We start from the raw sequence: 26,643 nt of genomic DNA on the forward strand, positions 1-26,643 counted from the left end.
CTGTCAGCCTTTCAAGAAAAGAAGAAGAGTTGATTTTCCGATGATATTTCGGAAGGACTAGGCAGTGGTAAGTGAGTCACACTCCTCTGTGTGAGGCTGCTCCACTCTGTACAATGGAAACAATTGCTGAGGATATGGAGACAAGACAGCACCACCTTCTGCAATGAGACAAATTTCAACAATGAACTGAAGACAAATTTCCTGTAGACAAATAACTCAGACAAAATTGCTGTACAAAATCCTGCAGTTTCACAAGTGCTAAAGACTCTGTCACAGCTCCTGTGCTGACATACATCTCTAAAAGGAAGAAGACTTTCAGCTGGGACTAAAGTGTGGGCATCACTTGATCTTCACCCCTGGAAGCCACCAGCTCTCCAGCAGTATGATTCTGCATAGACTCTGGCATGGAATCAAGAAAGGCATCCTCTCTGGAAGACTCCTCACGGACAACAAGAGATAGACAAGGCAACGCATTGGTAGGTTCAGTGGAACAAAGATCTGAATGCTGCTCAGCCGCTAGAAACACAGCTGACCCTGCCAAAGAGAGAACAGAGGCTTTATGTGATGCATCTGTTGACTGGAAAGATGAGGCAACCTCTAGAAACTCATCCTCCAACAGATCACTTGGTGCTGCCAGGGCTTCCTCCTCATCACTTTTTTCTGGAAAGAGCCAATTCAGGTCCACCAGGTCTTCATGCAGATGGTCACTGTCTGCCACAGTGCCTTCTGTATCTGCTATCTCTGGCCTAACTTCATGAAGAACTGAGAGATTCACAACTTCACTCTCTGCCCAGGGCCAAATGGATGGTGTCTCTGTTAAAAAACGAACTTGCTGCTTGTTGTATAAACTTCCTCGGTTGACGTAGGCTGAAGCTCCACTGGCTCTAAATAAAAGGTTGAAGATTGTTGCATGAAAGACAGTGAGTCTTTTGTTTTGCCCAGAAGCGACCAAGGTTGAATAGCTTCCCATACAGATGATAATGAATGCTGACACCAGGTGGCAGCTCATCTCGGATGAGGTGGACAATGATGGTCAGGTAAATGGTGAACAAGGTGGGGACAGTCACACAACCTTGTTTGACCCCGGTCTGGATGTGAAAGGTGTCAGTTTCAGATCTTCCACTCAGGACGGTGGTGGCCATGCTGTCATGCAGGAGTCTCAGGACTGTGACAAACTTCAATGGACAACCAAAGAGTTGGAGCACGATCGATAGAGTTTCATGATTTAAAGTATCAAACGCCTCGGTCAGGTTGGTGAAGACGAGGAACATTTCTTGAATTTGCTCCCGACATCTTTACTGTATCTGTCTAGCCACAAAGACCATGCCTGCAGTACCCCAAGCACCACGTCCAGAGACCACAGATAAGCAGGACCATCTCAAGCAGTGGAGACACCGATGTAAAAAATGCATTGGTGTTTTCTAAGGAAGCACAGAGTGAAGGAAAGCTCGATGGCAGCTCATACTTACGACTTGATGGAAGGAGAAGACACACCAGAGACAGGTAACAATGAACATACTTGGTGAGCAGTCCATGCCCCTACCCCACCCATCTGACTGTCTTGAGGGCCCGCAGAGAGGCCAGCAGTAAGAGTTATGAAAGCTTCAATTCCCTCGATATCGAGCAGCACCGGCCCTTCACACTAAAGAGCAGAAGCATCAAGTCAGTTCCTTTCTTTATTTTGTAGACCCAGTAGCAGACAACATTCTCCTGAGGCAGGACGTCAAGGAGTCTTGAGACTGTTCTCAAAGCCTTTGACACCTATTTTAACCCAAAGCAAAATGTACATGTAGAACAAGCACGTTTTAACCAGAGGTCGCAATGACCTGGGGAGATCGATTGAATTATTTCTAACCCACCTATATTGCTTAGCTAGTTCTTGCGGTTAGAGGGCGCTGAAGGATGAGCTAATCCGTGGTCGCATAGTCGTGGGCCTCTGAGACAAAAACCTCTCTGATATTCCGCAGGGCAAAGATGACCTGACTTTAGATCGAGCTGTCCAGGATGCGAGGCAGGCCAAGCTTAGAGAAATAAACTGGACTATAATTCGGCACAGCTCCAATACCCAGCACCATGGACATCCATGACCTTCAGTTTGCGGATGACTGCTGCGTAATGACTCACTTTGTACAGGATGTCCTTAAACATCAGCAGGGTGAAGGTCCATCACTAAACTTCTCCGGGCCAGTTGAGCATCCCTTGAGCCATCCACATGGATGGGGTGGCTCTGGAGAATGTGCAGCACTTCCCTTATCTCGGCAGCCACCTCTCCCAAGGGACTGCTATCGATGAGGAAGTCCAACACCAAATCAGCTGTGCCAGCATTGCCTTCTTCAAGCTGCACCACCGTGTCTTTGACAACAGGGATCTTTGCAAGTCAACAAAGGTTCTGGTTTATAAGGCCATTGTGTTGACCACCCTCCTCTACTGCAGCGGAACATGGACTGTCGACCGACACCACATTAAGATCCTTGAGCGCTTCCATCAGCAGTGCTTGCATCAGATCCTAGGGATGAAATAGGAGGACGGCTGAACTAATACGAGCATCCTCCGTGAAGCTGCATCTATCAGCATTGAAGCCCTGCTCCTACCGGGCCAACTCCGATGGACAGGTCATTGCGTCCGGATGCCCGAAAACTGCCTCCCTCGGCAGGTTCTCTTCCTACAGCTCTCCGTTGGCCAATGCTCAAAGGGTGGTAAAAGGAAAAGGTATAAGGATACGCTCACGGCTGCCCTAAAGTATGGAGGCATTAACAGCACTGACCGGGAGGAGAACGCTACCGATCGCTCGACCTGGCACCACCTGGTCCATCTAGGTGCAAACCACTTTGAGGCTCAGCAACTCGACAGTGAGGCTGAACGGCGGCAGCAGAGGAAGTAGAAGGAAGCCAACCTGGGGTTGTGATTTCCACTCCTCTGCGCAACAACCTGCCCCCACTGCGGAAGAACATGTGGATCCAAAATTGGGCTCCTCAGTCAACTGAAGTCCCACCAAGCCTGACGGACGTCATCCTTGATTCTGAGGGACCACCGACAATTTAGTTATTAGACAGACTGTAGTCATACTCTGGTATTTGCTTAGCACTTGTTTATTAGTACTGCATCAAAATAGGTTACAGAGTAGGCATGTTGCTGCTGACCATGGCGTTCCAACCTCTCTGTCTCTCGAGAATCTTTGTCATATATTAACATATCCCATCTGATAACCCTTTATACTAGATGCTCTGCTGAATCAGGGTTCATGTCTAGCCTTTTCTCCTTTATCTCCACACACTGGGATATCAAAGATTAAGAATCCTGGCCCTCGGAATTGCCAAGTGTGAGCCCAAATCCTTATGTTTCCTGGTCTTTTTTTATGGCATGCATCTAATGGATAACTTAATTTTCAAACTGAAGACGTTTATTTCTTTACATCTTCCCCATTCATACTCCTACAGCCACCATCATCCTTGGCCTTTTGCCTGGCACGTGGCCAAGTCAGTATTTTAGCCATAGGCTTCTATCTTGCTGGGAACTATGGGTAAAGACAGTTATTGAAGACTGAGTAAAATATTCCCATCCCCTCTCAACGGACATAATTCTCATTTCAGCAATCAATCTGTCATGTCAATGATAGGCTTTGTGCAAGGACTAACACACCTTGGTGACACACATGAGCTACAAATATCTTAACAGGAAATCATTGCCATGATAACCCAGATAGTGTAAATTAATCAATTAATTTTGAATGATTAAGACATCTTAAGAGGAACTAATCTATTTTTTTCTATACATATTTATTTGGTTATACTGCTCATCAGATCCTACCCCAAAAGATGACTATCAACTGAATTCAGCAATACTTGTAGTTGATGACACATTAGTTTAATTCCCCTACACTCGTTAGGACATTGACTGGAAAAAAATTCTCTTGAACAGTAAATGTTCAGCTATTTTTAAGTGGGCTTTCAAGATCCAATGAGAAAGGACTCATAGCTGCTTCTAGTAAGCACAGAAATGCAGCAAGTTTAAGATCTTTGTGACTAACTTCACTCAAAATTTGTTGAACCATATGGCGTTGCTAATATTTTACTGTGTTTTGCTTTTCTTTCTAATGGTTTTAAAATTCAGTTGTCGTTAATCAACAAATAGGGACATCACATCTTGAAGATGGCGAGTATAGTCAGTTTTGCACTATCTCATACCCTGAGGAGATAACAGAATTTAAATTTGCACATGAGTAGTTATGTTTCTAAATGGTCTAATTTAGACTGGCAGTCTCTGAAGGATTAAACAGTTTTAAACATTAAGCAAGTTGTCTGGATTGATGAAATAGATGAATGAGGTTTGCAGTGTCAGTTGTCAGGACTTTTTTTCTCTTGGGTTTGTTGCTGTTGAGGTCAATTTAATTCTGAGACATTGCTCTAACACATTTATTTCTGGTCTTGTCTTTAAAGGGAGGAAGCTATGCGATCTACATATTTTGAAACACCAGATGACCTCTTGTCCTCATTTGGCCCTGTCCGTGACTGCTCAAGGGATAATGGAGGTTGTACAAGAAATTACCGTTGTGTGACTGATCGAAAGGTTGACACCACCGGATGTATGGTATGTTGTAAAGCCTCATCAATACCATCGTAGAATGCATGTTACACAGAAAGCAGTGTCACAGAAGGGAATGGTCCATATATAGATCACCCAAAATTATGTAAGAATCAAGGGTAGCTGTAAGCTTAACTCTTAGTAAAAGTGCAAATTTGATGTGCTTCAAGTGTACAGTACACTGGGAATGCTTCAGCAAAGTTGTATATTTTTATATGCAGCCAATCCTCAATTCTGTTGACTCTTACAGTGACCAATGACCTCAAATAACCAAAAGTCCCTTGTTAGATTAATGTTGAGTGGTCCTTCCCAATAAATGAACCTGGTTGTCTGCTTATGAAGTCATGACACTTATTGCATCTTCTATATTCAGCCAGAATTTATTGGTTTCCACATTGCCTCGCTGGAAAGCTGTGGAAACTGACTGTAAATGTGCTAATTCATCCACTGATTGCAAACAAGCTTTGTTCTCTCATAGTTTGTTTGGTTATCTATAGTTAAATGAATGGAAGCAGTAATTTGCTTAGCCTTTCATACGCAGTGTTGTTCCTTTCACCAAAGGTGTTGACTGTTGTTGTGATACAGTTTTACGGTGGCTACCATCTGCCTTGGGTTTAGGGGCATGGGGCATTGGAGCTAGGTGGCAGATCAGCCACCATGAAATTGAAAAGCAGAACAAGCTAGTGGTGGAGGGGGGCGGGGGGTGGTGGTGGTGGTGTGGGGTGGGTGCTAAATGGCCTACTTCTTTTCCTATGTGTAGTCACCTCATAGGTACTTTTTATTCTTTCATGTGATGTGGCCGTCGCAGACAAGGCCAGTAATTGTTGCCCATGCCTAATAGCCCTTGAACTGAGAGGCTTGCGACACCATTTCAGAGGGCAGTTAATAGTCAACTGCATTGCTATGGGTCTGAAGTTAAATGTAGGCCAGACCAGGTAAGGATGACAGATTTCCTTCCCTAAAGAACATTAGCGAACCAGATGGGTCTTTACAACAATGATGTTTCATGATCGCCATGACTGAGACCAGTTTTCAATTCCAGATTTGTTCATTGAAATTAAATTCCACCAGTTGCCATGATGGGATTCGAACGTCTGTCCCCAGAGTGTTAGCCTGGGTCTCTGAATTTCTGGTTCAGTGGCCACAGCACCACCATTTCCCCTAAATTATTGTTCTGGAATTCAGGGTCACAAGATCAAATACCACTATGCAAGTATCAAAATAATCTGTTAATTTGTGAATAAGGAATAGAGAAAAGGTCATGAAAGATGGATTGTTGACTTCTGATTTGCTTGAGAGAAGTGAATCTGCCACTTGTATCTAGTCTGGCCTAAAAGTGACCCCACTCCAGTTTATGTGGTTGACCCTTTGTGTCCGAGGGCAGCTTGAGATAGTAATAAATACAGACTTTCTTGTATCATCCGCTTCCCCTTAACAAATAAATACAATTCTAACCATAAAAAGTGAATAATGACAAGCTATTTAACCAGGAGGTGCTCAAACCAGTCTCCAGCAAGGATAACAGAATAGAATTGGCAGGGAGACTCATGGCTGGTTTTCCCTTTCCCGAATTCAGAAAGAAAGACTAGCATTTATATAGTGTATGATCTCGGTAGAGTCTAATAACGTGTTTGTTTATTTTTTTTTAAATCTGAAAATCCAGGTATTTACTAAAAGAATGAAGCCACAAATGAAAAGAAATTTACTACACAAAAATCACAGAACATGAATAGTCAGTTACATTAAAGATATTAAAAATACAATTAACATAGTTCCTTATACTTTAAACCAAACTTCTTAAGTCACATTTCCTACTGCACCCATTTGACTTACACCACAAATCCAAGTCAAACACTAATCAAAAGTTAAAAGATTAACCACTTGGTCTGGGTACTGCTGCAAAATTTCTATCAATGTGAGATTTCTTGCCTTCCCTTTACTTCTGGCAAGGTTTCCCTTCAAATCTCCTCCAACTGTCAATGGTTTAAGATCCCCATTTAACACAGGTGGCGCTAACATCTTAAGTGCAGCCACTTCGGCTCGAAACACTCCTGGTTCTAATATTCTTCAGCTATGGAGTTTTGCATCCAAGAATCTTTTTCTCTGTTCAGCTTGGCTATTCCAGAAGTCCAACTCACTAGTAGAAGTCCTTCAGTTGAAAAGAGGTTTAAAATCTTTTAGCTAGCATACAAAATTTCAGCTGAATTCTGCTGGAAAGAGATGTTCCCTGTTATGCAGCCAGATTGCTCTAAACTCCAACTCAACCTGTTCACAACAGAACCACATCCAAGAACCTACTCACCCTTATAATCAAGTTCTAGTTAACCTTTTTTCTATTGTTTATCGCCCAGGCAAATTGGTTGCATGATCATTTACTGGAAGCCAGCTACTTTTTGCAAGAAATCTCCTTTCAGAGAAACCTAGCCCTTAAAAGGACCATCACTATAAAATAAAGAAAGGTCCTATCAGTGGAGCAGATAATCTGGTTTTAGATGTTAATGGAGAGATAAATAGTGGCCAGGACTTCAAGAGTCTCTTTTTCAAAGTTGTGTCCACTTGAGTGGGCAGACAGGGCCTCAATTTCATGCCCCATCTGAAAAACTACATCTGACTCTGCAGCTTTCCCTCAGGACTGCAATGGAGTCTAAGTCTGGATTTTATGCTCAAGCCTCTGGAGTTGACATGCACGCACAACTTCCCTTTTCAAAAACGAGAGCACCCATTGAGCCATGGATGGCTTTAAGATGAAGTGTACTGTTATGATCCCATACAGACGGATAATTTTTTAAAAAAAAATTTGAATTCAAATAATAAACTGACAAGGTCATATGACAAGATATTAAGTTTTAAGATTTCTAATGTAACAAACAAATTAAAAACAATATTGACTAAGCACCATTTTCATAGGCAACTTATACTTTAAACTACAGAAAAGAACTTCCTCATTTAACTGTTTGCACGTCCAGAAAACCCGAGTTAGGGTTGTAGTTTACACTGTCCCTTGAGTGGACACTTCATTCTCCAGGAACCTGTCCAAAGTGATTCTTACCTCCTACAGGCTTGCTTTCTTTCTTTTCTTTTCCCAGCCGGGCAACTTCTAACCCCACAACTGCCTTTCATGGTGAGGACCGAACTGGAGACTCTTCCTTCTAGCCAAATTAGATGAATCTTCCAACCTTGTTTAAATCCTCACAAACTTGGTCTCTCCAATCTGAGTGTGAGCTCCAACCAGCCTTTTGCATGGTGACCAACAGGACATGCATTATCTCTGCTTAAGTTACAGGACTTGGTGCTCTCCCTCTCTCTCTCCCAGATTCTTGCAGACTGATCAGTCTGCGAAGGCCAGGGGTATCTGAAGAAAATCCTGTAAGCTGATGGTACTATAATGGCTTTCCATGGCCCCTCAAACCCATCTCCATGGCAACATATCACATGGGCATTGTATTCAGATAGGTATGCTAAATAGCTATCCTTTAGTTCCCCCCAACTCTATTCTACCTTGAAATTCGACAGTTTAAAGTATAACAATTTACAAAACTTGACATTCTTAACACCTCCCTGTGACTTGGAGGTTTTAGCCTGGATTTTTGCTCCCAGGGCGGGTGTGCAGAATCGGGAAATTTTGTTGGCTTGATGCACACTTCTTGGGTTGGTGCCCCCAATAACGGGATCCTCATTCCAAGGGAGTGTGTGTGTGCTGGAGTCAGGCCCACCACCCCCAGAAACAGTTCAGGGGCAGCCACAAGGGCTGCCAAGTGCCGAGGTGGGCTGTTTAAAAGCTTGGGACTTTTTCCTAGTTGTAATAAGCCCTCTAGCTCTCTACCCTCACACTCCATTGGCCCCGCACACCCGTCCCCATGGCCCCTTATAGGCCCGAGGTCAACTTAGTGCCAACTCATGTCAATCCTTTTCCCACCCACCACCCTCATGCCAACTTGCCCAGTGTCCACCATGGGCAGAACTCAGGTGCCATGTTGACATAAAATAAAATAAATTTCTAAGTACCTATTACAGATGTCAGTATATGAAAAAATCTCCCTCATCGATAAAAGTCTGTTCAATATATTTAAATCCCTGCAAGCACTTAACCCCTTATAACAAGCATTTGTATTTATAGCTCCACATGAGAGACAACTAATCCATTAATAACATCTTGATATGTCCATCAAACTGTGAATTTACAGCCACACCCTGCTGCCACCTCCCCCCCCCCCCCCCCCCCCACCTACTGTGATAATGATAGGTTGTGGAAGCAGTCAAGCAGTAATAAAGGTATAATGATAGCCCTTTGGATTACATTAACAATAACTATTGAAATGGCAAGCACCATTTTTTTTTTCAGCTCAGGGACACAGTAGGCTGTTTATTTTTCCCAAAATTTAAAGGGCTGGGAATTTAAATAATTTGACAGCTTGACAGTCCCACAGACCTTATCCACCTTTTACGAGCATTTATATTTGCTCTTAAAAAAAAGTAAGTCACATACTGCGGGGAAGCAGACCTTGCTCAGGCGAAAATGGGGTCATTGCTGAGTTCCGGCCCTGCTGGGTTCAGGTTTCCCCAATGTGTGAATCACATTCTGCCCCCTCTCCCCTACTGGTGAAACCACAATCTGTCTAAAATTGGGGTGAGATTCCCGATCCAGGGTCCTGGTGCCATTTGGGATAAGGTGTAGAGTTTCCATGATGCTATGAAAATCTGGGCCTAACAGTCTATCCACCATCAGCACAGCTGCTGCCCTGGTCACTGTGAACAGTTGTGAATATCTTGCAAATTCTTCCCAGTAAGAAAACTTGGGCCCCACTTTAACAATCAAGCCACTTAGGCTTGTTATTCGGCAGAATTTGGAACAGGTCACATGACCTCCTTTCCTCCATTTTCCTTTAAATTAAAAGGACAGTCCTGAAAAATAACAATCTTACAAATTTCATTTTTGTAACAGTAGGCCAAGCCCCTGCCGGTGGATATAAATAAGACATAGCATTTTGTGTTCCTAATAGGGAATATGAGTGATACCTTAAGCTAAGTCTTCCCTTATTAGTAAACACAGCAGGATGATTTCCTACTGTTCCATAACTTCACTAGAAATATCAACCACAGAAAATTTTCCTGTTGTGTTTCTGATATTCTGCAGTGAGCAGATGATGCCTTCCCATTTTGTGTTAATTTGAGTGTTGCTCTAACAACAACTTATTCAGGTCGAAAAAGTAGATGCTTACAATAAAAAAAATGTACAGCTGTGGCTGTGACCAAGAGTAGATTTATGGAAAGTTTGATTTTCTGGTTAGTCCCTTTATTTTTGTGAGTGAGAGTCAGCTGTCAAAATTTGCATTGTTGGAGGGAAAGATGGACACTTCTAGCTTGTACTGAGGCCATTTGTGTCTCATTAATTAAGAACAATCATCCTGTTTGGAATTAGATAACTGAATGTCAACGTTTATAATATCAAAGATAAGGTTTAATGCATTGGAATTATTCTTGCAAGTTGGTTCTTTTGGAAGTCAGATAAAAGTTCTTAAACTAATGTTGTTATCTAAATGTCAGCTGTGCACTGTTAAACTACATTCAGCATTAAGGGCATTGTTCTGCAGGGAGATTGGATTTGTGCAAGAAAATAAGATGAACTGAGCATATGTCACTAATAATTAAGTCAATTAGTGTATGAATCTGTTTTTTGGATATGGTTCCATATCTGTACAGGAGTTAGGTACAGTGGGAACTCATCGCAAATTACTGTTGGTGTTTTAAGATCAATTCCTTTGAATTTGATCCAAACCCATTGGATACGGATGTGAGGCCTTATATAGCAACTTCTAATTCATTCAATATCAAACAAATGAGATCTATGATTGGACTGAGAAAAAGCAGCCCAGTTACATAATAGTCTCAATTAAGCATTCACATTCACTAAAAGCTAACTACGCCTGTACCAATTAGAGTGATCCCATTGCAATTCTGGGTGTAATTACTGGTAGGGACACAGATGTGCTTTGATGGCTGGAACAGTGACATTACTGTGTCTCTCTGTGCTTCCCTTGAATAAGTTAAAATGGTTCAGATTTCTCGAGTGCAACGGGGACCTCATCCTTGGACAATTCTGTGCTATTGGAGTAATGTGATAACAGCTGAGTTCCTTTCAAGGAACCCTCCTTAGATTTGTCACAAATTTTGAAAACAATCTTCCATAGATGTTCAGTTCTTCTATTGAATCCAGCCTTTCAAATTCTAGGCTTGCTTAAATGTCAGGCACAGTGTTGCCAGTTTCTATAGAGCTTTCCTACTGCCTTGAATTCTCAATGAGATTCCAGCTGCAGGCAAAAAGTTTTTAAATCACCTGATTACAACATGCATCTATTCTGGTTATGACAACAATTTGCATTTATGTAACATCTTTAACATAGTAAAATGTCCCAAAGTGCTTAGATTATAATTAAATTCTGTTACTCTCAGCTATCTCTAGTGCATTTGACTTCTTTACTACTTTAAGATGCTTTCTTCATAGGCTTATCTCTCTCAGATGCCCCCTTGTTAATTTAATTTTTTCTCATATCCCCCTTGCAATCCTCTTTCTCTCAGCTACTCTCCTTTCAATATTTATTCTTGCTTCACTTGGTCATTCCTCTTTCTAAATTATACCTTTCCAATTTTATTTTAGTGTAGGTGCTTCCTTTTACGTTTTGCTGGATTTCTTCCCTTTTGAAAAGGATATCAGCCTTGTGATTAAACTATCTTTATGCCCTTTAAAGATATCACTATTACTAATGTCCCATGAAGGATTTGGAGTTACCAAAAATCAGCTTCAAATGCATGCCTGGGCTGCCACCTACTTCCGGATGTCTGAAAGGACTCTTTCATTTGAAACCAAAGAACACTCGCTGTCTGTGCAATAAAGTTCATTGCCACCTATGTCCAGCATTACATACTGGCGTTCCCCACACCAATGAAATAAAAAGGTGAAGCATACTTGAGCAAAGGTGACAAAAACACAATTTATGTCATTCTAACAATTCAATAATCTTAACAGAAATGTTCCTGGTATTCAACCTCAGACCAGTATACATAAAATAAACAAAAATGAACATTGAATCACCCATGATCTCTCCCTCTTGTGTTCATGGTGCCTTTTTAAACTTAGCTTTGCAAGGGCTACGACTTGGTGCTCCGCCCTCGCTGGCACTGGCATTGGAGACAGCCTGCTGACTCTGCCATCTTGTTGGCCTTGATGACCTCGGCAGTTGTCCTCTGGCCAGTGGAGCCTGTGCTGGCCCTGCCTGGGAGACAGCGGCCAGTACCACGGCTGGCATTTCCCCAGTCGCCACAGCCTCATCAGATACCACAGTCACTGGCAGAGAGGCAGAGGGGCTGCTGCCGTCACCCCGAGCACTCTGAGACGAGCCCACAGAGATGACAGGCAGCTTGTGTGCTAACGTGAGGTTGCTCTGGACCTCCCTGCACACCATTGATGGACGGGCACTTAGATGGGATACTGGGAGCCTCATCCATCTCCCACACTGACACTGACCACCTGAGGTCAGTGCCTGTGAGAGGGCTTGCAGATACGAGCACAACTGCAGGAACTCCTCATTCTGTCCCCAGAGCTGCCCCTCCATCACAGTCGCCACTTTCTCAATGGAAGAGGCAGTGCACTTGGCCATGACAGTCAACACAGTGCTCACGCTCCGCATGGACTCCTCCATCCCAGAGAGCATGGCATGCACATCCTCCACCAGATCCTTCCGCACATCTCGCTGGACATCCAGCATCTGCTGCCTAATGGACAAATCCAGAGGCTCATCATCAGCCTTCGACTGGGCATCGTCCTGGTCCCCAGCAGTCCTCTGACTGCTGGCACCCTGGGCACTCTCTGCCTCTGCCTGCACCTCAAGTGATTGTGAACTGCCTTCACCAATGTGCACAGAGATACTAGCTGCCACTCTTATGCCCACCGAGCTGTTGGTATCTGCGCTGGTGCCCACTTCAGACAGCGGGTGTGATTCAGGTGCAAATGACGCCCAGTGGTCCTCCGGTGTCAGGGGTGGCCCTTCGGGGTTTGGAGATCGAACGCCTACTGGCAAACCTAAAGGGGAGAGGAGGGACGTGCCATTAGCTAAAGTCATCACACTGTCACTGTGCATGCCAGGCAGCCTGGTGAGACAACAGAGATCTGCATCATGGTGCCATCGTCTCCCAATGATCAATGGGGACCCCAGGTTTGAGGCTCATATCAGTGAAGAGAGTACACTAGAATGGTTGCACAAGCCGAAATTCTCACCTCTGTGCGCTGCACTCTTATCTTCATCTGGCACCCTCGCCTCTCCATGCCCAGTTGCATGTGGTACGACATTTCTATATTGTTGTGGCTATCTTCTCCTGAAACAACAGAGGACCTGCAACGCCATTGCAGCCTGGCCAACCCCAGCTGAGGAACAGCTCACAGGGCACATCCAAGTCGTGGCCCTCAAGCTGCAGGGCACTCGGTCCAAGCAGCCAGGGCTCACACATTTGGCACTCACACTCTAGCACCCCTAAGGTCCATGGGGAGGATGGCCACACCTTAACACATCTGCACACTGAACCACACCAACACGGTACTCACCCTTCTTGAGTGCAGCAGGTCATTAAAGCGCTTCTGGCACTGCACCCAGGAGTGCCACACCACATCATGGCTGCTGACCAGCGCAGCCACCTCCTTCCATGCCTTCTTGGTGTGGTGTGGTGACATCTTTCTCCCATCCCCGGGGACAAGGGTGCCACTCCTGGCAGCCACCTACTCCAGAAGGATGGCGAGGCACTCATTAGAGAAGCAGGGGGCTGAGTACCTACCTGACCTGCCCTCCTGCCTGCCGTGTCCAGCTGCACTTGGGTCCATAGTGTTGGCTCAGGGGATATCCACGTGGCAGCCTCCAGGGGCTGCCTGGGCCACTTTTAAACCAACCGCTGGGTCGCCATTGGACCCGGCGGCCGACAGGCCCACACCCCCGTTCTGCCCTTCCTGGCCAGTACGGAGCTGCGTTTTACGCTGGGCAGGCGTTAATTGGCCCACCAGAGTGAAATCGTGGTCTTGGCCCGATCGGGGGTGGAAGACCATTTCGCAGACATCCCCAGGCACACCCACTGTGCCTGCCTGATGAAGGGAAAATCCTGCCCCTTGCATTCTCTTTCAAGCAGCACCTGCGCAACCAGGGATTTTATCATTCCTTTTATCAATTTGATTATTTAAGATAACTAATTATTTTGTGTATTTGCCCTTTCCTTGAGGTAGGACTATTCTGCATGCTGTTCCAAATAGCAGCAAACGAAGTGAACTTTGAGTGGTAAATAGTCTTCTCATAGTCCCAACCTGCTTCAGAGTTAAATGTAAAACTGTGGAATAATTTTGAGATGATGTCAAGCTTCAACTATAATCTCTATCGCTGTCTTTTCACTGCACTCAATTGTTTGGACCTAGTTGGGGTTTTTGAGACTGTGTGGATAGAGGGAAATACTTAGATTGACACTTCACAGCTCATCAACAAATTAATATTATAGATTGCCTGATGCCAATGCTCAAAAATTCCAATACACAGTGTGAAAAGTCAGGTTTAATTGTTGAAGTATACTTTCTGAATTCTGTCAACATTCTTTTCATTTCTGGGACTCAGTTCTTTAGTTGGCATCTGCTCCCATTACCCAGTGTGGTCAGAATTGTTTTGCATTTCAGTTATGATTCTATTGTATCTAATTTGAAAAATAAAATTCTGCAGACATAAATCAGCACAATGATGACTGGAATTGGACAGTATTTAATTTCTTGACAGCACTTCTACCATGCAACAAAAGCAATTGCCCAAGGCTTTACACAATATCGAATCAATATGAGCCTCACACATAAGTGAAGTGCTGGAGTGTAGAGACCAGACGGGCAGGGCTATTCTGATGAATAGAACTTTCAAAAGCATGTTTTGTGAAATAATAGCCTTACTTTGAGACAAGTAGAATCATCAGAAAATTGAGGACAAATTCCAGGATCTAGGATTGTATAACTGTATGTTGGGAGAGAAAGCATTTTGTGGAGTTCTTGACTCCAGCTGAATGATTTGATATGAGCACCACTGGCTCCAGTGGCCTTTGCTTTCAGGGAACACTGACAGATGAATGGCGGTCAGGGATTCCTTGTGACAAAAAGATGCATTATGTTCCTATAGATTGCTTGCAACCCATTAACAGGAGCTGATAGTACAAGATTAGCTGTCTGAAAATAAAACTTGGTGAGCTGTGATTGATTGTGTTAATGATGGAAACTCTTTGAAATATCAGAGTCCACATGTGCCATTTTGTGCTGTGCATATTGATCCATCGTTTCACAAAGAATGCATCATGTCTTTATGTTTGCTGACAACTTTTCATATGAAAATTTCTTTAGATAGCACCTTGAGAAGTCTTCATTTCCAATTTGTTGCAGCAATTGTAATTCCAGGATAAATGCAGTTAGTTATTTGTTAGAATCATAGAAAGTTTGCAGCACAGAAAGAGGCCACTTGACCAATCATGTTTGCACTGGCCAAAAAATGAAACACCCAGCCTAATCCCACTTTCCAGCATTTGGTCTGTAGCCCTGCAGGTTTTGGCACTTGAGGTGCAAATCCAGGCACCTTTTTAAATGAGTTGAAGGTTTCTACCCCTGCCACTCTTTCAGACAGTGAGTTCCAGACCCCCCACAACCCTCTAGGTGAAAAAATGCTTCCTCACCTCCCTTCTAATTTTTCTACAATCACTTTTAACCTATGCCCCCTAGTCACTGATATCTCTGCTAATGTAAATAGGCCCTTCCCATCTACTCTTTCCAGGCCCCTCATAATTTTGTACATCTCAATCAAATTTCCCCTCAGCCTCTTCTATTCCAAGGAGAACAATCACAGCCCTGTCCAATCTTTCCTCATAGCTGCAATTTTCCAGTCCTGGCAACATCCTTGTAAATCTCCTCTATACTCTATAAAGCAGTTACATCTTTTCTGTAATTAGATGACCAGAACTGCACACAGACTCAAGTTGTGGCCTAACTAATTTTTTATATAGTTTCAGCATAACCTCCCTGCTCTTGTATGCCTTGGCTAACAAATTAAGGATCCCATATGCTCTCTTAACCACCTTATCAACCCCTGTCCTGTTACCTTCAGGGATCTGTGGACATTCCCTCCAAGGTCTCTCATTTCCTTTGCACCTCTCAGTATCCTCCCATTTATTGTGTAATCCTTTGCCTTGATTTGACTTCCCCAGATGCATCATCTCACACTTCTCCAGGTTGAATTCCATTTGCCATTTTCTGCCCATCTGACGAATCCATTGATAGCTTGCCACAGTCTACAGCTATCCTCTTAGCTATCAAACGTATGACCAATTTTTGTGTCGTCACAAACTTCTTGATCATTCCCCCAACATTTACATCCAAATCACTGAGAAACATGACAAAAAGCAGGGGACTGAGTATTGAGCACTGTGGAACCCCACTGGAAACAGTCTTCCAGTCCCAAAAACATCCATCAGCAATTACCTGTTGTTTCCTGCCACTGCAATTTTGTATCCAGCTGGCTACATTTCTCTGGATCCCATGAGCTTTTATTTTTTAACCAGTCTGCCACTTGGGACTTTGTCAAAAGCCTTGCCAAAATCAATGCGGACCACATCAACTGCAATACCCTCTCTAGTCATCCTTGTTACCTCCTCAAAAAATTCAATTATATTAGTCAGGCACAACCTTCCCTTAATGAATCTACGCTGACAGTCCTAAATTAATCCATGCCTTTCTAAGTGACAGTTTACCCTGTCCCTCAGAATTGATTCCAATAATTTGCCTACTACCAAGGTCAGACTGACTGGCCTGTAATTATTCAGTCTATCATTTGCTCCCTTTTTAAACAAAGATACAACTTTAGCAGACCTCCAATCCTCCGGCACTTCACTAATATCCAGTGAAGGTTGGAAAGTGATCCCAGACCCTCTCCAGTTTCTTCCCTGAATTTGTTTGACAGCCTGGGGTACATTTCAAGGACACTAATCCCCTTAATACTTCCACTCTCCCTATGTTTATCACATCTAATACTTCACACTCCTCCTTAACTACAATGTCTGCATTGTCTCCATTATTGGATTACCATGCAATATTTGCAGAGGAAGTAGTATCAGGTAGTTATTATTTACTGTATTCAGTATGGTGATGCACTTTGTATCACTGGGCATATTCAGATATGAAAACCACACTGTATGAATTATTACAATTTTTATTAACATAGAAAAATTTGCTTCAGACCCTATTTGTAGTCATTTTGATTGCTATGATTGTTTCCTTATATTCCTGACCTCCTTTCCAACTGCACTTTAGTCAATGTACATCCTTGGAAAAAAACTCCTGCAAGTCACTTTGAAAAGCACTTTCAAACTCCAATCTGTCAAGCATTTGGTCCTCCATGCACCACACTACATTACAGCTACCAATTGGCTCAGTCACACCCTCAATTCCATATTTGGCCTTTTCCCTGGTAAAGCTTACACTCACTGTCTCCTACCTTGGCTATTCCCCTTAGTACCACTTTCATCTTTGCTCATTTGAATCCATATAGCACAATTTGAAAGCTTATAGCACCAATATGTTTAGCCATTCATTGGAAGATCTGATGGAACCGCATCTGTTATGAGCTCAAAGACAATATTGTTTCTAGTAGAACCATAGAACACTACAGCACAAAAAACAGGCCATTCTGCCCTTCTAGTCTGCGCCGAAATATTATTCCGCTAATCCCATTGACCTGCCCCCAGTCCATAACCCTCCAGACCTCTCCCATCCATGTATCTATCCAATACAGAACCATCCAATATCCAATATAGTCTGGTGTTTGTATTTGAACTGAATGTAAGATGGCTGCCTGTAGGGAATCTCCTGTGGCAGAGGTCACATGACGACAGCAAGCCAGAAAGGACACGTTGTATTGGTTGCATTTCAAAACCCAAACGTCCCCTTTTTCATAATGAACAAAAGACACAAGCATCCCTCTTTTCCAAATGAACAAAAGGCAAATTTGTATGCACCATCATGTGTACCTGTGAGTTACCCAAGTTGCCCACTATGCCACAACTGTTCTCATGCATTAACGAACTATTCATTATTCTAGTCAGTTCCTTCACATGCATTGCGTACACAGTCGTGAAATCATGCAGGTCTCTTAATGGTGCACATGTGCATTGTCATCAGCTGTCCGTTAGGATGATGTTCCCTATCCAGGGAGTGTCAGTCCTGTGGCACTTGTTGCCATGGTAACTGTTGTTGTTCCATTTCTGTTGTTGGGTACCAGTGGTCCACTGGGAGTGATGGTCATTCTGTGCTCTGTGCCGCTGGTGAGATCCCATCTTCCTGATCGACCACCTGCGGTGAAGAAACAGCTTCTCTAGTTGTTTGTAAATGCCTGTGGTTGTGCAGGTATATTTAATCATTCACTTCCACTGTATATGATCAAGGTGACAGCTGCTTTACACATGTTCCAAGTTGCCGTGTGGGCTGACTCCTGTTGAGAGCATTGAAGGTTTGTACCCTGACTGGCTCTGCAATGGCCAGCCCTGGTAATGGTTTTGCAGTCATGTCAAAATTAAATTTGATTTCCTGCCATTTCACCTTGATTTTTTTCATTCATGCCTATTACTACTTGTCATTTCAGTAGCTTTTTTGCTATTGGAAGAGTGGTTTGGGTGTGGTGTGACATTAGTTTTTGGACTGGACTACTTTCCATGCCTTCAGTTGGTATGTTTCTGCACTTGAGGATTACCTTGTATATGTCTGTGCTAGCTTTGCTCGATTTCTTGATGATCCCTTTGGCAATTTTCACTGCCGCCTCAGCCTTCCCATTTGATTGGAGATAGTGCAGAGATGATGTATAGTGTTGAATTTCCAAATCCTTTGTGAAGTGGCTGAATTCTTCACTCATGGACTGAGGGCCATTGTCATTCACCATAATGTCTGGAATGCCATAACAGCTGAAGTATGCTTTCAAGCATTCTACTATTTCTCCTGTCATCTTTGAAGTCAGCTGGTCTAACTCACAGTAGTCATGACAGTAGTCCACAGTGACAAGATAATCAGTTCCTGCTATAGTGAAGAGGTCTACTCCCAGCCTCATCCATGGCCTGTCTGGGATTCATGTGTCATCAGCTGCCCTCTAGCTGTTTAGCTTGGCACGTGTTACAAGCATCACACTAGCCGATGTGGTCTTTACTGGCCAAACATGAGCAATAAAATTTGAGCACTTCTCTTGCCTTTCTCAGATTCAATTCAATTCATTGATAGCTTGCATGGATACGCTTCAGCATCTCTCCCCTCATCTCCTTAGTGATGATGACTCTATTTCTTTTGTACAAGATCCATCTTGGGCTGTCAATTCATCTTGGTATGCCCAATATGCTCTTCTGACCACATGTGTGTCCTTGATGCTCTCAGGCCATCCTTTCATCGCTACTTCTTGCAACACTTGGAGTGTTGCATCTTGTAGAGTAGGTCATTTGATTTAAGCAAGGTGCTTGTCTGACAGATGCGATGTCTCTGCTGGGTTGATGACTTCCAGAGCATGCCGAGGTGCTGCTTCATGTTGAATCTGGAAGATTTCAATCTGTTGTAGCAACCTCGACTTTCTTCCTGGGGAGTTCTCTCGTTAGCTTGTTTGCATTGTATATCTGTGTCCCTTGCTTGCATGTCATATCCAGATGATATCTCTGTAAATAAAGCAACATTCTTTGCAGATGCTTTGGAGCAGATAATAGCAGTTTGAGAAAAATGCTTTCAAGTCGGTTTTGGTCAGACTCCACTGTTATTTTGTATCTCCCAGGTAGGTATTGATGAAAATGCTCACAAGCAAAAATAATAGTCAGGCACTTTATATTGATTTGAGCGTAACATCTTTCAGTTTGTGTTAATGCCCTGGATGCAAATGCAACTGGTTGTTCTTGCTGCATTAGGGGTTGCTCCAAGACCTGTTTCTTTGGCGTCACACTGCATAGTGACCTCATCATTGACATCATAGTACTTCAGCCCTGGCATTGTCAACACTAGGTGTTTGATTTTAGTGAATGCTGCTTCTTGGTCTGTGTGCCAATACCACTTGCATTATGCAAGCTCACTGTCAATCCTTGGCGGTGAGCTTGCATAATGGTTCACACTCCAACGACAAATAGGAACAATTTTGCTAAATAGTTCATGAATCGAACAAATCATTGCACGGCTTTCACATCTGTTGGTCACTGCATCGCTGCTACAGGTCTCACCTTGTCAGGATCTGGGCAAAAACCTTTTATTGTCAGTACATTATCAATGTTCTTGATTTCAGGCAACTTCAATTGCATTTTGTTCTTGTTCAGCTTCAGGTTCATCTACCAAGCTCTCTCAAGCAGACGTATTAAATTATGACCATGGTCAGATATGGCTTCTTCCATTGTGTTTCCACATCCATAGACTAGCAGATTATCAACTATGGCTTCCACTACAGGAAGACCACTGACTTTGCATTGATACTCTTCTAGGGCCATGGAAAAGCCAAACAACATGAACAACCACTTCCTGAACAGCTTCCAGAATGTAGTTAGAAAGCTGCTGCTTTCATCCAGCTTCACTTGCCACTAACCACCCTTCACATTCAGGGAAGTAAAGATCTTTGCCTTGGCAAGTTGTGGCAAAATTTCTTTGATGGTTGGCATGGGGTCGTGAGATCTCTTCAATGCTTTATTTAGATCCTTTGAGTCCGAGCGTAGCCTCAGCTTTCCAGGTTTCTTCACTGCTACCATGCTGTTAATGTAGTTTGTAGGAGTTGCCATTTTCTTGATTACTCCTTTCTTTTCCACCTCTTCTATCTTGTTTTTTTAGCTTGATTTGAGGGCAGCTGAAACTTTTCTTGGCAGATGCGGAATTGGTCTTAACGTCTCATCTACTTCTAGATGATATTCTCCTGGTAGACATCCCACCCTGTAAACACATTTTTGCATTCCTCCAGGATCTGTTTAGCAGTCAATGGTTTTGTGTGCTGCGACACATTGTAAGCCGCTGTTGATGAGTGGCTGTTACATACCGTTTATAATCTGGAGTTCCAGATCCTCATTCTTCCCATGGCATTGGGCTTGCAGATTAATTTGTCCTCTTGGTATGAGTATCATGCCATCATATAGCCTCAACCTTACTTTCGAGGACTTCATTTTTGGATCACCATGTTATGCCACTTTGCATGAAGGTCATGGTGTTGCATGATGCACCAGTGTCTATCTGACACCTCTTGTTCACTTGATGCTCACCTGCTGTTGTCATCATTGTAACAGCCACAAACCATTTATCACCAAAGGTGTGATGGGACCAACCTGTTGCATTGTTTATTGTACTTCATTAGACTCTTCTGCTGATATTGTTCCAGTGGCCATCTGTATAGGTTTGTATAGACTTGTTTTGCTTCTTTCTGGCCAAACACTTGAGTGCAAAATGATTTGGCTTCTTGCAGTTAAAACACTGCTTTCCCCATGCTGGACAATCCTTCTTTTCCATTGTTTGATGTCCTCTGCAGTATTTGCATCCTGCCCTTTGTCCGCAATTGTTCTGCTCTATCGGCCTGGAATGTGTCTCAGCATATTGTGACTGGACTCCTTTTCACCTTGAGCTGAAGTGTTGAATACATAACATTCATAAGTTATGTTCACTTGGGGTTCAAACCATGTCTTCAAGGCTTTCAAAATCTCTGTTGTCTGTTTCCTTTATTCATCAGATAGATTTGGGGTAGAATGCAATTTGTAGTAGTCTCTCCCCAGCAATATTAAAAGTGGAGCTACTCTTATTGGCTCTGGCTTGTTGATTAAATCTGTTGCAATCTCATAGTTTTGCATGTGGAAAAACTGCCAGTTCTTCCACGTGTTGCCTTTCATATCTACAGGACCGAGGAGAGGAAAATTTACAGCCATTTTGACTCATCCAGTGTTTTACTTGCAGCCTTTGGTTTGTGTTTGTTTTTTCTTGTCTTTTTTTTAGCAGTTTTTAGCAGGTTTGAACATTTCTGTGTTCCTTTTTAGTAGCTCTGGTTTCTCTGTAGTTTTTCCAGGTTTTCAAAAGTCAATCTCAGCTTTGTTTCTGACATCATGTTACAAGCTCAAAGACTGTTCTGTTTATAGTCTAGTGTCTTTATTGAATAGAATGTAAGATAGCTGCCTGCAGGAAGTCCCTCATGATAGAGGTCACATGATTACGGCAAGCCAGGAAGGACTTGTAGTATTGATTGCATTTCAAAACCCAAACAACATCTATCAGAACTATTTACAACTCTAAAGACAACTCTTGCCTTCTCTCTGAGCTAACCATGTTCATGAGATCCATTTCTTGACCTCTTGACCCAATTCCCATTAAATTGCTGACTACCCAACTTCTTTTCTTAACCCTCATGCTCACTGATATTGTAAACTTGGGAACAGAAGTAGACCATTTAACCCCACAAACCTTTTCTGCCATTCAATGGGATTGTAGTTGATCTGGCTTCCTCTCCTTCAGTTCTATCTGTTCCTGTCGTTATCCATGCCTTAAAAAAACCTGAACTTCCTTTGTCCTTGCAAACAGCCACCCATCTTCAGCCTCCCTTCAAGTCATTAAATGTGTTGTCACCTCCCAAATTTCTCAGGAAGAGGAAGAAAACAAATCTGTTGACGTATACATGACTGGGAAAATTGAGGAATGTTCTTTTGTGGCAGGAAGGAAGAGCAACCGAATATATTAAGGACTTATATCTTAATTTTATATTGCAAATTCATCATGGAAGGCAGAGCAATAGGTAGTTTTTAAAGTAAACAATGGGAAATTTTGGCAGGCGAAGAACAAACAAAGCTTCTTGCATTTAAAGTAAGTTTTATAAAGTAGTAGGTAAATAGTTCTTAGGTTCAGCAGTGATGAATCACTGGTAAAATAGCCCTAATGACACTCACTCTCGGCTTGAATTTCCTCTTGGGTAAAATGCTGCCTTGTATTCATGAAACTGTCTACCACCAAATGTCATGAAAACCAGGGATTCTCAAGAGACCAGAATTGGAGGAACATAGGTACCTTGGAGAGTTGTGAGGCTGAAGGAGATTGCAGAGGTAGGGGTGAGGTCATGGAGGGAAAACAAGGAAAATTTTAAACCGGAGGTGGTTGCTTGGCTGGGCCCTCATCTGTAAATCTGCAAACACAGCGGTGACAGGCAAAAATTGATGGTAATGCTGTCTAGGCCATTCATACAGAGAGAAACAGAATTAATATTTCAGGTCAACGATCTTTGTCAGAATAAGGAAATGTTACAGAAATAACAGGTTTTAAGTAAGCATGGAGGTAGGGAAAGGGTTAAGGTCCTTCAATGCTTCCAGCAGCTGCCATCTTGTTTTGTATTTTATTGAATTAGCTGGTTTAAGAATCACTATTCCAATGCAAACAATTCAATGCAAGCATTTGAAAACTACAATACTGAAGAATTGAGTATCAATCTTCTCCATTGAGCTGCACAGAATGTAGCCAACAATTAATGATAATAGTGTCACGATAAGTGCCCACTCTTTTTTTAAAAAACACAAAAATGATTTTGGAGAATTGACTGTGAAAGGACTGCAAGACTCCGGGGCCCGACACAGAGAGACTCTGAGGCTGGTTGATCCATCTTTCCTGTTGGGTTTTTATGTCTGAGACGAATGTATGGAATGTATAATTGCTCGAAAATTAAAAGATTGGACAGAATTTAAAAGCGAGCAAAAAAAGACTAAAAAATTAATAAGGAAGGAGGAATTAGATTATGAGAGAAACATAGCTTGAAACATAAAAACAGATGTAAGAGTTTAAACAAGTAGTTAAAAAGAAAAAGAGTGGCTCTCGTGAATGTGGGTCCTCTAGTGAGTAAGTCTGATGTATTAATAATGGGAAATAATGAAATGGTAGAAGTGATGAACAGATATTTTGTGTCCACCTCCACTGTAGAAGACACAAATAAAATCCGATCAATGACTTGGATAAAGAGATTGAGGGTGGAATCATCCCAGATTTGCACTAAGTGCAGTAGTGGGCAAGAGAAAGGACGTTTTACCCACTGGTCGCAATTGTGGGTTTTCTCGCTATTCTCTGGTGGGCGGACTCTGATTAACCTGCCACGCCGTCACCTCATTGCTCCCTCACGCCGCGCGCCATATTTAAAGTGCATCCATGTGCACACCTCTCAATGTATCCAGCCCAGGACAGCTGCACAGAAGACATAGCCCTAAAAGGCAAGACAACAGCAGCCCCCCGTTTCAGTGATGCATCCCTGGGATGCCTTCTGGACACTGTTGGAGCCCACCCCCCGTTCTGGCTGCAGGAGTCCCATCAATGTCACCACCCCAGCTTAGGAGGTGATGGCAGAGGTGGTCAGTGCCAATGCTGCACAGAAGAGGTTTGGCATCCAGTGCAAAAAGAGGCTGAATGATCTCATCCATGCTGCCAGGGTAGGGCGACCATCTCATCACTCTAAAATCACACACTCACAAGGCCATCACACATTCACTGGCATCTCACTCACTGCCAGCTCAAGGGACATCACCATTCACTCACTCAGTGCAGGAGCAGCACTAGCCATACCTAAAAATGATTGTGTCAACCTGGTGGATCAATAACGCAGGGCTACTTGCATTCCAAACAGCAAAAACAGCAAGTGATAGACAGAGTTAAACGATCCCACAACCAATGGATCAGATCTAAGCTCTGCAGTACTGCCACATGAAGTTGTGAATGGTGGTGGACAATTAAACAACTCACTGGAGGAGACGGCTCCACAAATATCCCCATCTTCAATGATGGAGGAGCCCAGCACATCCGTAGAAAAGATAAGGCTGAAGTATTTGCAACAATGTTCAGCTAGAAGTGCCAAGTGGATGATCCATCCCGGCCTCCTCCGGAGGTCCCCAACATTACGGATGCCGGTCATCAGCCAATTCACTTCACTGCATGTGATATCAAGAAACGGCTGGAAGCATTGGATACTGCTAAGGCTTTGGGCCCTGACAATATTCCAGCAATAGTACTGAAAACTTGTGCTCCAGAAATTGCCGTGCCCCTAGCCAAGCTGTTCCAGTACAGCTACAACACTGGCATCTACCTAGCTATATGGAAAATTGCCCAGGTATGTCCTGTACACAAAAAGCAGGACAAATCCAACCTGGCCAATTACCGCCCCTTCGGTCCACTCTCCATCATCAGTAAAGTAATGGAAGGGGTCATCAACAGTGCTATCAAGCAGCACTTCCTTGGCAATAACATGCTCAGTGATGCCCGGTTTGGGTTCCGCCAGGGCCACTCAGCTCCTGACCTCATTACAGCCTTGGTTCAAATTTGGACAAAAGAGCTGAACTCCCCAGGTGAGGTGAGAGTGACTGCCCTTGACACCAAGGCAGCATTTGACTGAGTGTGGTATCAAATATCCCTAGCAAAATTGGAGACAATGGGAATTGGGCGAAAACTTTCCACTGGTTGGAGTCATACCTCGCACAAAGGAAGATGGTTGTGGTTGAAGGAAGTCAGTCATCTCAGCTCCAGGACATCACTGCAAGAATTCCTCTGGTAGGGCCCTTGGCCCAACCATCTTCAGCTGCTTCATCAATGACCTTCCTTCCATCACAAGGTCAGAGGTGGGGATGTTCGCTGATGATTACACAATGTTCAGCACCATTCGTGACTCCTCAGATACTGAAGCAGTCCATGTCCTAATTACGGTATCCAGGCTTGGGCTGACAAGTGGCAAGTAACATTTGCGCCACACAAGTGTCAGGCAATGACCATCTCCAACAAGAGAGAATCCAGTCATCGCCCCTTGATGTTCAATGGCATTACCATCCATTGAATCCCCCACTATCAACATCCTGGGGTTACCATTGACCAGAAACTGAACTGAACCAGCCATATAAATACAGTGGCTACAAGAGCAGGTTGGAGGCTAGGAATCATGCGATGAGTAACTCATCTCCTGAATCCCCAAAGCCTGTCCACCATCTACAAGGCACAGGTCAAGAGTGTGATGGAATACTCCCCACTTGCCTGAATGAGTGCAGCTTCCACAACACTCACCAAGTTTTACACCATCAAGGACAAAGCAGCCGCTTGATTGGCACCGCATCCACAAACCTTCACTCCCTCCACCACTGATGCACAGTAGCAGCAGTGTGCGCCATCTACAAGATGCACTGCAGGAATTCACCAAGGCTCCTTCAACAGCACCTTCCAAACTTATATTTCCAAATTCTATTGTGGTTTTCACCCTGTCTACTTCTCTCTCTGCCTTCAAAAGACTGTTGAAAACCTCCCAAGTCTTTGGTCACCTTTTAACTGCAACACGAAGTTTAGTGTCTGTTTCTTGCCACTCTTCAAACCTTATTTCAGATAAGATTTCAGAATACTTGGAGATGCATGGTAAAATTGGGCATAGTCAGCATGGTTTCATCAAGGGGAGGTCATCCCTGACAAATTTGTTAGAATTCTTTGAGGAGGTAACGAGTAGGTTAGATAAAGGAGAGCCAATGGATGTTATCTACTTGGACTTCCAGAAGGCCTTTGACAAGGTGCCGCACAGGAGGCTGCTCAGTAAGATAAGAACCCATGGTGTTAGAGGCAAGGTATTAGCATGGATAGTAAATTGGCTGTCTGGAAGGAGGCAGAGAGTGGGGATAAGGGGATCCTTCTCAGGATGGCGGCCGGTGATTAGTGGAGTTCCTCTTGCTAAGGAAAAATAGAAAAGGGGTGAGATATAAGCTGGTTTAAGGGGGGGAGTGGGACAAGAAGAGCTGGATAGAGGGCCAGTGATAGGTGGAGATAACCAAAAGATGAGACAGACAAAAGGACAAAGAGATGTTGAAGGTGGTGATATTATCTAAAGGAATGTGCTAATTAAGGGTAGAAAGCAGGACAAGCAAGGTACAGATAGCCCTAGTGGGGGTGGGGTGGGGGGAAGGAATCAAAAAAGGCTAAAAGGTAGATATAAAGCAATGGATGGAAATACATTTAAAAATAATGGAAATAGGTGGGAAAAGAAAAATCTA

General features: G+C 43.4%; 1 protein-coding gene across 3 annotated transcripts in view; it reads left to right on the forward strand.

The window, feature by feature from the left end:
- LOC121280872 (astrotactin-2-like) overlaps positions 1-26,643 on the forward strand; it is a 1,734,361-nt gene that overhangs the window by 897,285 nt on the left and 810,433 nt on the right. For all 3 annotated transcript variants that reach the window (XM_041193192.1, XM_041193193.1, XM_041193194.1), the window contains one exon: positions 4,437-4,587. In XM_041193192.1, the coding sequence (XP_041049126.1) occupies positions 4,437-4,587 (151 nt within the window). The remainder of the gene's footprint in view (positions 1-4,436; positions 4,588-26,643) is intronic.

The sequence above is a fragment of the Carcharodon carcharias genome, chromosome 8 (genome assembly GCF_017639515.1).
Source record: "Carcharodon carcharias isolate sCarCar2 chromosome 8, sCarCar2.pri, whole genome shotgun sequence".
In the NCBI taxonomy this organism is placed as follows: domain Eukaryota; kingdom Metazoa; phylum Chordata; class Chondrichthyes; order Lamniformes; family Lamnidae; genus Carcharodon; species Carcharodon carcharias.